Here is a 13,619-nt window from a genome sequence, read left to right on the forward strand (position 1 = left end):
TGGACATTAAATTAATACGGGAAATATTGAGCATATCTGTTCTTTGGTAGAGGGGTTTCTTACACAAGTTTGATGGCTGTAGCAAAGATGGAGAAAACCAAACTTGGACTGATTTTCAGTTATGACATCTAAATGATTATCAGGAATTATCAGAGCAAATCAGGAAAAAACTGACAGTAAGGAAAATGTACTGTCTGTTGTGATGAGTATGACGTGTTGTGTCTTGTTGAATTTGTTCCTGAAATTTTGTTTAAGGCCATGTTCGGGGCACCCCCCTAGTGAGTAGGACACATCCTCCTGTGATGGTTTCCTCCATAGAGCAGTTCTGCTGCTACTCATAGTAATCGGACCACTCATAGGTGGTGTTCTGGGCTTGCGCTGAAATAGAAATGCTTGTTCTGATTTTGACTCGTAGTTTGTAATGAATTTTTAATAGGGCTGCCATAGAATTTATTTTCATTAATTACAGAAGGTTTGAATAATATGGTCCATCAGATTACAGATGCAATAAATAACATGTTTGCATGTTATGGCTTGGCCAGCAAAAAATTCATTTTTAGACAGTTCATCTGTCTGGATTGTTTTTTTTTTTTTTTTTTTTAATTTTCTTTTTAGTGTTTGCATTTAGCAAGCAGAAACAAAACCATCTCCTAAAAGCACTATAAAAAGCATGAAAGCAGTTTTGAGAAAACAATAAAAATGTATTTTACAATTTGTCTTTTATATTTTGTTTTCCTGCTTACTGCATTATGTACATGGATGTGCCATGTTATACTTTACATTCAAAATATATTTTGATTGCTTTGTCAAAATTCTCCAGATGAAACTTGGTGTTATTACCAAACACGAATTGAAGACAGCCTAGTGCCTCAAACATAAAACAAAAGCGGAAAACAGCTTCATAAGCAGTCCAAATCAACTTCGAAAAGCTTATTTCAACCTTATAACTGCTATTCATAATTACTTCGCAAGAAAGGAGGTCAAAATTAATCTGAATTCCTTTAAAAACTTTGCATGGAACTAAGGTATTATTCATATAATTGGGTACAGGGGAATTCTGCTAAACTGAAGAATGACTTGTAAAAATGACACCTGAACATTTTTTTCCTCATTTTTGTAAAAAATATGAAAGCGTATGGATAAAGTGCACAGAGCGCTTCTGGCAGGAAAGAAAGTAAAACTAGCGTTTCCCTTGCTGGGTTAGTACAGCGGAGTAGAGTCGGGTGCAGCAGGGTACAGTCAGAGTGCACTCCACTGACTCACCAACCTCTAGGGTGGCCCAGAAGCGCTACGCCCTTCACTTCTCCAGGTCGGACCCAAGCTCTTCGCGTTTGTTTGCTGTCCGTGTCCAGCAATAGTAGGTATTTGAGTACAGATTACCTGTTAAGTTTGAGAGGCACCTTCAGTGTCCTGACAGAAATTGTGGTCGTGTTTGCTCACCGCTCGTTCATCGGCGTTTTCCCCTTTTCCTTTTTTTTCCTGCTTCTGCACTAATATGTACGTGACTCTCGCTGCCCGATAACACAGCAACCGCACTGACCCGAACTGTCGGAAAGAGTCACTTACTTTCTCCCTTTTGCTTAATTTATTCTTCACGTTCGGAGTTCATGTCGCTGTCAAGTTTCGCGCAGCACTGAGCGGAGGGGGGGGTTTAGTGCAGTAACTTACCGAGCAGTGGTGGTGAGGAAGGAAACGGGGCTGCAATCTTGAGCGGCTGTGTGGGGTTAGGAGCCAATCGCGGGACTTGGAGCCGCTCGGTCCTCTTAGGTGACTTGGCTTTGCGGGGCCCACGCCATGGGGTCTGATCCTTTCACCTGTTTTCGCAGAAATAATAATCCACGGGGAAAACGTAAAACACGCCATAGACCTTTCTCTGGCGGAAATAAACTCACCCCAAAAATGGATTTGTTTTGTACCTTTAATTTTATTCCTTTTACTGAATGTTTGAAGAGTTACAGGTCGGTGCCTCCCATTATTATTATTATTAAGAAACTTAGTCGGTGCTCATGTGTTTGAACTGAATGTGGTTTTCATGCCAAGTATGTTACTGATAACGGATTTGTGGGGGAAACACAAAGTGACCCATTTTCGGTAACACGCTTTTTCAGTGTTGTTGTTATTGTTGTCGTCGTCAGTGTTGATGTGGAAAGTTGCCCTAAAGAGGTTTTTGGCCCCGAGAGGAGCAGACGGCAGACAACTACAATAAAGGTGTCAGTGCGGATGCTGAGCTGAAGCCCGAACCTCTGCAATGGGGGAGCAGACCATGGTGACAGTGGAAACACTGCCGCCAGTCACCTGTAAGGTGTGTGTGTGTGTGTGTGTGTCAGTTGTCCAGAATTTGATGATCCCAATTTAGAGCGACACTGAACTGTGAAAGTTGCAGGTGAAACATTTTTACTCCAGTACAAAATCTTAAGCTCTATTTCGCCGTATTTAAATTACGAGATTGCTCTCATGAATTAAGTGGCTAATTTAATTCAACGTAATCTAAACGGTGTTTTGCAACCCCGCCTTTGAGGCCGAAAACAAATTGGAGGGCAACAAGGATGTCATCGGAACTGGAGACTCGGGGTCGAAGCAGAGCCCTCCGGCGAGTGAGTCTTACTCTGATCACAGTATTTCATACCTTACTCATTACACTAAATACTATTCTCGCTTTCCACGAATGTTGAGATAAGTGAATTTAGGGACTTGATGGACTGATGTTCTGTTCAGGGTGGACCCTGTCCTAGTGATTCTGGGATTAACTCCTGACTTGAAGAAGCAGTTAAGGTAAATGAGTGAGGGAATAGTATTAAAATATGAAGGAAGGGATTAATGATTTTCCTTTTTTGCTCCTAGAAAAAAAAATGTCAGTCTTTTAACCCGTGAAACAAGCTGTTTTGGTAAATCTGAGATAAAGTGCAGAATCATAGGAGTTGGACCACTAAGTGTGTGTGACCTGCAGCTCGTTGTGCACTTTATTATTCGCCCTTACTTTCCATCCACTGGCTCTTCCAAGGTGACGCCTGTGGGCAAACCCTGGTGCGGCTGCTCCGCTCTTGTGCTGGCTTCCTGCCCCCTACTGCTAATTGCTGCCCTGGGCCTGGCGCTGGTTCGCATCTTCATGTGTGAGTCCGTTGTGTTGTGGCTTTGAGTGGAGTCATGCTGAAGAACATGCCATCGTTGGTATGGTTGCAGTGCCACTGTTGGAGCTCCTCTACTGCAAATAGACGTGTAAATTACGGTCATGGTGTCTTTTTTTTTTTTTGCTTTTAGATGTAAGCGCTCAATCGTGTACCTTAAGGGGTCTTATTAATGTCTTTAACTTCCAGAGCTGAAAGACCAGAAAACTCAGCAAGGGGTGACCGTGACCCCCTTAGATTCGTGGAATGATGTCTCTCCCTCAAGACCGGTCAATAATAGTCCGTCCCACATTACTGTGGCTACACATCCAGAGGCCACATCATCTTCCAGTGAGTCTAAAAACAAGAGCATTAAAAAAAATCCTATCATACAGCTTGTTTTTATGACTGGATGTACAAAGATTACCCCAAACTGTCCTTTTTCCAATTTCCCTTCTCCGGAGTGCAGTAGCATCCTGACTGACCCGGACAGAACTTTCAGCTCTCCAAAGCATCCTGGTCCTTATCCTCCAGACTCCCTGTGCCTCTGGGTGATCCAGGTGCGTGTGTCCTCTCTCAGCGTGGAGGGATGCTTACCTCGTCTCTTCAGTTGGCTGGAGCTCCGCAAGGTCACAGAGGAGACGTCCTTCATCACCAGGTCCACGCTGCAGTTCTTTTACCTTGATATTTAGGCCCACTTTCTATTACTGAGTGCTGTTTTAATGAGCCTGGATAGCACAGAAGTTTTTTGTGCACACCTTAAAAAAAATGACCTTAACAGTGATGATCGCCACCTCTTACTAGTTTTACAGTAACTCGGATCATGGGGCGTATGTGTAACAAGGTGCAGAAGGGCACCGTTCCCGCGAACCGCTCGGCGCACTGGTAGTAACAATCAGGCTCTTTTTTCATCTTACAGATGTTGTGGCAATGTGGCGCCCTTACAGTAAATACCGACAGCAGCATCGGCAGCAATGGCTTCGCTGCGCAGCACCGGGACATTTTGCCCAACAAAGTGAGTGCTTACCGTGCGGGAGAGTGGGAAACGAAAGTGCAGGAAACGGGGTGATAGGTACACTGGAGAATCTGAGGGAAATACGAATGCAATAGAAAGGTTCACATGGTGGAGAGTAACTAAGTGTACTTTAGAATCTCATGTCTGCATCCCAGTACATATATTCTGACACACACACTTAAGTGCTTGGACAGAGACGGGCAGAGATGGAACAACGCTTTACAAACCCCAAAGAGTCATATGGTTCCAGTTATAGCTGGAGAAGGAAAGCCTGCAGCTTGACACAAGAGTTAGAGGAACTCGGTCGCGTCACCTCACACCAGCCCATTTCCAAGCACGGCCACCATTCTCTTACACACACACGGCTTATGGTGCGCGTGAGCCCCTGCGCTCAGAAACCACACAAGTCCTTCAGTGGTTCAGCATAATTTATTTTCTGCTAAAATGTACAGCATTTAAGTGACTGACTAGAAAGGTGAATCATAAATACAAGACATTCTGTTACTCTGTCCCACTCTGTACACGCCGCAGCCCCACACCCACCCAGCCACTCTGTACAGGTACAAAGGCTACAAAAAAAATTGTATATATAAACAGACACAAGTAACACTTGCATTTTACATGCCGTGTCTCATCGTAGCTTGGTCTATTCACAGCCGGCTCATCTACGCTTCCATAAAATATAAATCTGACATTCTTATAAAGATAGAAAACAAATCTACACATGGAATGAAAAAGTGTTAAAGGCATTTTTGTAAAATAAATTTATGTCTGTTATGAGTGTCTCTTATGCCAAGACTCCTTTAAAATGTATGCATACAAACACTGAGATATGCTTTAGTTTGCATTATAAAACGGAAAGCTGCCTCATTTTAAGAACTTTGTTACAAAAAAGTATAACTATACACAAAGCAATAAAACGTTTCAAGCTTAACTGAAACAAGAACAAATTTTACAATTTGTACAGTATTAGAATTAACAAAAATATAGTTTAATTTCCTCCCTTAACAGGGAGACTTAATAAAGGCAATGCAATTTCAAAAATGGCTTGCTACCGATCACAACACTCGTACAGTACTACTGTAATGCACTGTCACTAACAAAGACATCGGAGCATGCTAAGTGTTACTATACAAAAAAATTAACAGAATAATTTAAATAGGGAAAGGCATGAGTATACAACATAACTGTAAATGGCGCACTGGATCAACAGGTGCCCCTAGAGGGGCCTGCTTGCCATATTACATGTGTAACAGGCACGTTAAAGAGATCCGTTACATCTTGCAGGCTACTACACCACCTCTGCTCCATCTGACAGAGGCGGGTCACAAAATAACACTCATTTAAATGCGGTGTTGTAAGGCTTCCCTGTCAAGGGAAAATAAAATGTGACAATTTCACCACAAAAGATTTTTTTTTTGCATTCTTATCAAATGCTGGTTTTATCATAAAACAAACTATGACAATGTTTATTAAAAAAAAAAAAAACTGATCAAAAATCCAGGAAAAGATGTGTACTTTAGGAATCAGTACAAACTTCAGAAGATGTGAGGACTCGGGTTTGTGGTCATCGTCTCATGAACGGGCCGTTCAAGGTCTGTTTGGACATGCCACTGTTCATGTAGCCGTGGTGACTTGGCGGGCTGTACATCATGTTGCTGTGGGGCGGGGCCTGCATGGACTGCTGTGGGTATGGCTGTGTTCCCATCATACCCATCTGCATCGAGTACTGCGGGGACTGGTTCATGTAGGTGTGGTTGCTGTGATAGCCTCTGTTCATCATGGGCTGAGTCATCTGGTAGCTGTTTGTGGTGTGGTTAAGCGGGGTCATGTTCATGGAGTTGATGTCGTAGGCCGGGGCGGGCATGATGTTCATGCCCACGTTCATCCGAGGCACTGCCAGAGCCCTGGGAGGCGCCTGCATGGCGACGGCTTGGGCGCCCCGTCCATACACCTGCTGCTGAGGGTGCGGAAGCGGGGCCGACTTCGAGCGCATGGCCATGTGGCCTTTGGCCATCATCTGCGACCTTAGCCTTTGCGTCTGCATGCTCGCGTTGGACGCAGCGATGGTGCGCTGCAGCATGATTGGCGGTGGCGTCAAGTTTGGGGAAGGGGTCATGGTGGCTTGCACCTGGGGGCCTCCGTGTACATGTGGGGACTGTGACAGAGACACGAGGCCTGATCTGCTGAGAGGTGCATTTGCATAAGGGGGGTGCGGGTGCGAAGGTGCATGGTTGAAGGGCACGGGAGGCCGCTCCATGAGTGTATTTGTGAGCTGCTGCAGCTTGGCCAGACTGAACGTGGCCGTGGGCTGCGTGTAGCACCCTGCACCATAGTCGCCCTGGCCAAGGCGATCGTACAGGCCCAGGTTGGAGCTTTCAGACTCAGGAATGTCAGCCAGCTGCATTGCTGGAGCAAAACGGGAGGGCATCGCACAGTGGGACAGCGGTTGGTGGCTGCTGCTGGGTGGCCGGTCGAGAGCGCAGGCCTGTGGTGATTTAACACTGCAGCTCTGTGGGGAGTTCATGCTGCTCTGCTGAACCAGTCCACAGCTGCTGCTGGCCATCTGCTGGCTCACCGCGCAACTGCTCTGGCCCAGTCCGCCGGATGGCAGGCCGCTGTAGGAGCAGCTGCTCTGGGTGGAGCTGGCCCCGCAGATGCTGCTGCCCAGCGTGGAGTCATAGCTGCTGGGGTTCTCATAGTTCTCTGTGTTGCTCTCGATGCTGCCCAGGTCGCTGAAGCCACTGTCCACCATCTGCTGCGAGGGGTCTGACACAGAAGGCACATCCATTATGGGACTCGTATCTATCCCCTGGAGGGACTGTATGGTACCCTGCTCAGGGCTGATCTGCGCGTAGCCACTCTCCAGCAGGGACACGGCGGGGCTGCTAACTGAGCGGACAGACTGGCTGGGATGGGACTGGATGGAGGACAGGGGGCTGCTGTGCTCCGAATGCGGGCAGTCATCCAGAGATGCCATGTGGGGACTCTGATCCACATGGGTGTAGCTCTGAAGGTTTCGGCAGGCCTCCTGCGTCTCCACACAGTCCTGGAAACCACACTCCTCCTCTGCCTCCTGCGTCAGCGATTGCACCGCCTGTGCAGTCTCTGTGTCGATCTCGCTGCTGACGGTTGGATCCTCCTTCAGGGCCACTGTCCTGAAGGTTTCACTCCCTGCAGCATCCTTTCCATCCATCTCAGATGGGGGCATGTGCTGACAGTGGATGATATCTCCTGAGGAATGTGTGTGGTCAAAAATGATGATGTCACCAGTCAGAGGAGTGTGCTGACAATGGCCAATGTCTTCTGATGGAGATGTGGGGTTACACTGATCAGCATCACCTGAGGGAGGGGTGTGATCAAAGTGGGAGACATCACCTGGAAGCTGCTGCTGAATATCTGGGTCAAGTTGCTCGCTACAGATACCAGCTGGAACTTCCAGAGCACGATCTTCATAACTAGCCTTGTCTACATCTGAAAAACCTTCAGAATGTCCAAGCTGGTCCACTGAGGTGTCTGCTGGTCTCTCTACCTTCTCTTGCTCTGTAGAATCAACGTGACTGTCGTCTTCATCATCTGCATCGTGATCCTCAACAGGTACAGGCTCTTCGTCATCCTCATCCTCACATGCTTCTGCTTCAACATTAAAAACCTGCTCCTTGCTTGATGGGTTGCCCTGGTCGTCTGCCAAGAGATCAGGATCCCGCACTACACCCGAGTCGTCCGCAGGCGGATCGAGCTTGTTAAGTGGTTCCATGGACTCAGATGACAGCGTGGCCATCACTGCGTCCGCTGGATCCACCCCCCTACCTGGGTGTCCCTCCTCCTCACAAAATGCCTTTGCCTGATGTTCCTCCGATTCCTCCAAAAGAGTGTTGTGGTCGGCCTCCATGGGAGTCTCCGGTGGGGTGTAAAGGTTGAGCTTGAAGCCGTTCTTCCTCTCGCCCTGGAGTCTGCACTTGGATGGTCCACGCTTCATTCCCTTGGGCCAGCCCTTTTTACGTTTAACAGCTCTGTGACGGTCCACTGTTACCGCAGGGCAGCCAGAGCCTAAACGACGGGGTCACAAGGAGAATTACAAGAGGACTGGTGTCAGCTTTTTCCCCCAGACAAGTACAGACAGCCCTCGATTTACATAAATTTCGACTTGTGTAAGGGGTTGAAGAACAGTCTATTTGCGTATGTCGGATTCCCCCTCATCCTCCGTTACAGAGCCAAGCCTTCTCATTCCCTTCACGTTTGTTGCAAACACGGGTATTAAAGTTACACGATAATCTCCAGGAAATGTCACAAATACTATAATAAGAGATAGGCCTAGTCAATGAAATAAGTTCTTACATTTCTATAAAGCATAAATTTCATTAGACTACTGCATAGGGTACATGTACGGTATTGTACTGTGCGTGCTTACCTTATATCTAGTAGTATGCTGGTACACAAGAGGGTGCTGTTGCATAATTTAATTTTTCCATCTGTTGCACTGTATTATTGTTTTCATGCGGCATCTTTCACTATTTTATTCACAATCAATACAGCTAAACCTTATTCCCATGCTATAGACGATAATCTTTGTACACCTTATATCTCGTTATGTTTAATTTCATCTTCAAATCAACTGATGTACACTTGACATGGTTCTCGTTTTTCTTCAAGCGCACGTTTACCACCAGGCATTGTAAATAATGAAAAGGGTAGAAAATCTGCGAAAAAAGCTCTACACCAAGGAGAGGAGATGCGTTCATGGCTTAAAACACGGTAACTGGGAGGACTCTTCCTGGTTACAACGACTTGCGCGTCACGTATTTCAGATGTTTTGCGGAAACTAATAGCACTATCTGTAAATAATGTGTGTGCTGGGAATTTTTTACGGAAATCTGGATTTACGCAAGTAGAGGTTTGTCTGTATACCCATTTGCTACTTAAACACTGATCTCCATAACAGCATTTTAATCAAAAATACTGCATGCACATACAAATGAATCGTATATACAAAATATCCGTTATGCACCATCCCCCTCCTTTAAAAAGTACTGTTACTACAAACTAAATCTTTCACCTTTCACATCCTCTGTGTCTGCCTCTTCAGCTGTACAGCTGTGATTGTTATTCTCTTCAGCTTTTGAAGGTGGCCGCCGCTGCTGCACGTGTTCTCCTAGCGAATCGGAGCCCATCCTGGAAGCACGCTCTGCACACGGGACGGACCCTTCATCATCCGTGTCCTCCAGGGGCTCTTTCAACACCTCTGTCCTTTCAGAGATTGTCTCTGTGGTAACGCTGCTGTTGATACGCTTCCTCTTTCGCCCCTGTTTCCGTCTGAATATGACGTTTTTCTGCAAAACAAAAGATTCTGCCATTATTGCCTAGTGAGGGGTGCGGTGGGGCAGCAGGCTTGGCCGAGTCCTGCGTGTGTCCCCTCCCCTGTGTTGCCGGGTTAGGGTCCGGCTCACCATGACCCCACGCACACATTATTGCTTATTAAAATTGACACACTGGTTTTACATAAATTGGGCATTGTTTGTTTTTAGACAAGTTCAGAGTTGAAGTCTTTGTGCTTTTTCAGTTTTTGGTGAAATATGGATCTCTGGTTTAAGTGTTACAGTTTGCAGTCAAGCGACTGTCTAGAGCACTGAATGGAATTGTCACCATATTTCATTAAATTACATTTAATTAAATTTCGCACTGTTTTTGGAGCAGCAGGCAAAGCTTAACGGAGAATTAACGCTCATCTCATGCAATGGGCTCCCTGACCACAAGGTGGCACGACAACACTGCTCTGATTGAGACAGTCTTTCAGACATGGCATTGCTGCCTCCCTGTCTTTACATATCCTCTGAGTAACGTAAATTCAGAAACTACACTGAAAACCGAGAAGACCAATTACCACAAACTTTGCATCCAAATGACCCACACTTGCAAATCGCTAACATCTAACAATATTTTAAAACATACAGCTGTAGTCTTCCACTGGTATGTAAACTGTTTGTTCCAGAACATTTAGTTTTACTGATCAGACAGCCAATCATGTTTATATTCTTAATTTCATTTAATAAAAATGAGGGCACAGTCTCTGTAGCAATTACGCAAACGAGTGTAAACAACTGATACTGTGTTGGAAGCTTTTTGTATTTTCACATCCCATTATGTCTACTAACCGCACGTGTGTTATCTCCTACTTCAACTTGCCCAGCTGTAGGCTATGATAAGTTTTCTGAGCACATTTAAGGTAGGCTAGGCTATGATGTTCGGTAGGTGTAGTAGTGTTCTTTTTCAACTTACAACTTTTCCACTTACGATGGGTCGATCAGAACGTAACTCCATCGTTAGTCGAGGAGCATCTGTACTTGCCTTTTTAAAGTTAAATAGTTAAAAGCTCTAAGACACCCTGCTTCTTCCAAAGTACAAAAGGGCAAAGGAAAGCAGGCTGACCAAAAAAATTTAAAAAAAAAAAAAAAAAAAAAAAAAAAAAAAAAAAAAAGGGCAGGGTTACCTTCCTGGTAAGGCCTAAATTGACCTTCGAAGTCTCTGAAATGGGGAGTGAGCGGTCATGGTCCCCCTCGTCCGCACTGCTCCCTGCGCTGGCATGGAAGGAGCTGCGCCCACTTCGGGATCGGCCTTCCAGAATGTTCCTAGACTGGACCTTGGTGAACGGAGACCAGCTGCTGAGATTCTGCTGATCCTTCTTGCAGCTTGTGCCTTGTTCCAGCAATAGCTCAGCCTATGAATACACACAAAACAAAAGCCCTGCAGACCTCATACAGCAGAGCCAAGAAAAATTAGATTAATGTATTTAAACAATTATTTTAATCAGCAAAGGCCACTGGACTGGGATATTGTCCCTTGATTAGCTTTTGATCTCACAGAAATGCCTGTGAACAGCAAGTCTAGCCGACTGCATTTCATGGAATATTTAGTGCCATTAATGATGTGGCAAATTGATTCAGGTCATTTACCCATTGCATTACTAATCAGCTGATACTGGATGTGTTTAGCCCATTAATTAACTCACTCGGGCCAGACTGGCAAATGAAGATGTGTTTGGAGAGATATTAAAATGACTATCTGACAACTTAATGCACCAGACTCTCCGCCCAAAACCACCTGCACTAACCTGTGCATTTCTGGATAACCACCAACAGTTTGCCAAACTCATTTTTAAGATAAATGAAACAAATACATCTTCAAGACTGCTGAAGAAGCATGATGGTGTTTTCATGAGCATGCCACTGGTGCTATCACAAGATGCAGAAGTATCATCCATCACATTTAAACAACTCCAGAAGAGACAATTCCCTTCGCATTCATCTTCAGCATGTCTTTAGCGGTGAATGGGGGCTTTACTGGTGACCATTTTTACCTGCCAGGCCACACAAGCCACCGTATTTGTTGGCATTAAAATCCATCGTGAGACCTTAACAGCCATGCAATTTAATAAAAAAGAACTCAACAGTTGCTCTGTCACGGCAGGGAAATACATTACAGGGCAATTTGTTATGTGCTATAATAGAAAGTAATGCACCACATCAGCTGAGTGAGGCATTGCACTTAGGTGTTATTGACCTGTGGTCATTGAGGTCAGCCACAGTAAACAGTCTCATGCCATAAACCTGAGGGCTGGTTCCCCATGGACAGCATCTGATTAGTGCTCTTTAATAACATGACTCCGCTCAGCAGCACAAGGTAAGGAGGCTGCAGTGGTATGAACAGCTCCTGTGTGGGACTGCGCTACTTGGGCAAACCCACCTGAGGCTGGGTCTGACGCTCATCCTCAGAGCCCCTACCCCTAGGGAACCACCGCAAACACTCGGGATGCAGGATGTGGCGCAGTGGGCTTGCTCTCAGTCGCTCCATGTGCTCCTGGATGGCCCTCTCCTTCCAAACAATCACATACCTGAGAGGAGAAAGACATAGGACTAGGTCACAGCCTACACCTCACTTTTCACCCACCTTCTAGTCACAACTCAGGTTAATCGTCCAATAATGACCGTGGACAAATTCCAACAAGCGTACTCGGTCAGAGTTCTTCAGGTTTACTGCAGTGGTTGTTGGCAAATAGGCTCCCAAAAAAAGCTAACTTACTACAAATGCCTAAGAAAATCAATAATGTTTTCAATTCATTCAGTCATCTTGGTTGGGTTTCAGCGACCCACCTGCCATCACGGACGTCCACCATGTGGAGGTGTGTCAGGGTAGTGGCGATATCATGTGGGCAGATTCCCGTTGCCCTGCTCAGGGTACTGATGCTGAGTGGCTTGCCTGAATACTCCTGTAGGTACTCCAAGATAACACTGCGCCAGTATGCCAAGTAGGACAAGCGGCCCAGGTCGGACAATGGCTTCTCTGGGGAGCCCGGCTGACCCTCGAGCTTGGAGAGTAAATAACCTGGAATGGGCGGTCAGAAGAGAGCCTTACTGAGCTTTACTGAACAACCATATTCACCCAAAAATCTATTATTTAAGTCTACCTTGTGGAAATAAACACACACACAAAAGACACAGGTGTTACACAGAGAACATTTCTTTTTTGCAATAAACGAATTCAACGAAAGGGTGAACCTGTCCCCATTTCAGTCTTCCACCGCCCTAAAAGGAGGCAAACTACGCTGTGATAAGAAGTTTGGGGTGAAAAGGGGTAGAACGGATAGAGTACAGCAGCTTGGTGTCTACAGCTCCAACAGTGGGGAGAAGGCAACCAGCCTGAGACAGTGCTTCATCAGTACTAAAACTCCTAGCAGACCCATCAAGGTTCAGCCAGCCTTAATTCAAGCATCAAACACAAATCAATTGTACCTTGAAGGCAAATCAGTACCAGGAATTACAAACAACTCCAAGGAAATCTAAATGTACATAATAATGCAAAATGGGCAACATACAACCAGTGCTGGAAAGAATTAATAATTATCAAAAAGAACACCAAAATTAAGCCCATGGAAGACTGACAGAGATGAAAAAGTGAAAGAAATCAACATCATATTTGAACAAATGCATCACTTGTTCATCACTCAGGCAGAAAGAGGAACTTTCCGGAGACATTAACTTGTTGGACGCTTGCTATGTTTTATTAATATTTTTTGTTACAGTGCTAGCTTGCCTCGAGGGTAAAAATGTGTAAGGGGGGCACACTCTGAGCATGATTAAATTTTCCAACTAAGGACAAGCTAAGTACACTCTGAGAATCAATCTATACACATACACAAGTATGTTCCTGCTTTTTTTTTCGGGTTCCTGTACGACAGAGAACAGAACAAGAGACTCATTGAAAAATGCCTCCAAGGATAATTCTCATGAAATGTTGTTAAAAGTAAACAACTCCTTCAACACAAGTAAAAACATTAAATAAAAAATAAACTGGTAAAATAACACCCGTGTTTAGAAAGCTGTCGAGAACCTTCCTAAACATTTCTGACTATTTATTTGGCATTCCATAACATCTCGCAACCTGAATATCCTCGATAGCTTCGTAAGGAGAAATCTACTGCTTCGTTCAGATGGCTGGTATATCCT

The 13,619-nt window shown here is 45.2% G+C and overlaps 1 protein-coding gene across 3 annotated transcripts in view; it reads right to left on the reverse strand.

The window, feature by feature from the left end:
* Nucleotides 1–4,529: 4,529 nt before the first annotated feature.
* LOC108918069 (histone acetyltransferase KAT6B-like) overlaps nucleotides 4,530–13,619 on the reverse strand; it is a 34,277-nt gene continuing 25,187 nt past the window's right edge. For all 3 annotated transcript variants that reach the window (XM_018724988.2, XM_018724987.2, XM_018724989.2), the window contains 5 exons: nucleotides 12,267–12,498; nucleotides 11,860–12,007; nucleotides 10,607–10,834; nucleotides 9,176–9,449; nucleotides 4,530–8,169 (listed from right to left, as the gene is read on the reverse strand). In XM_018724988.2, coding sequence (XP_018580504.1) covers nucleotides 5,687–8,169; nucleotides 9,176–9,449; nucleotides 10,607–10,834; nucleotides 11,860–12,007; nucleotides 12,267–12,498 — 3,365 coding nt within the window. In that variant the 3' untranslated portion in view covers nucleotides 4,530–5,686. The remainder of the gene's footprint in view (nucleotides 8,170–9,175; nucleotides 9,450–10,606; nucleotides 10,835–11,859; nucleotides 12,008–12,266; nucleotides 12,499–13,619) is intronic.

This window comes from Scleropages formosus, chromosome 8, assembly GCF_900964775.1.
Source record: "Scleropages formosus chromosome 8, fSclFor1.1, whole genome shotgun sequence".
NCBI lineage: Eukaryota > Metazoa > Chordata > Actinopteri > Osteoglossiformes > Osteoglossidae > Scleropages > Scleropages formosus.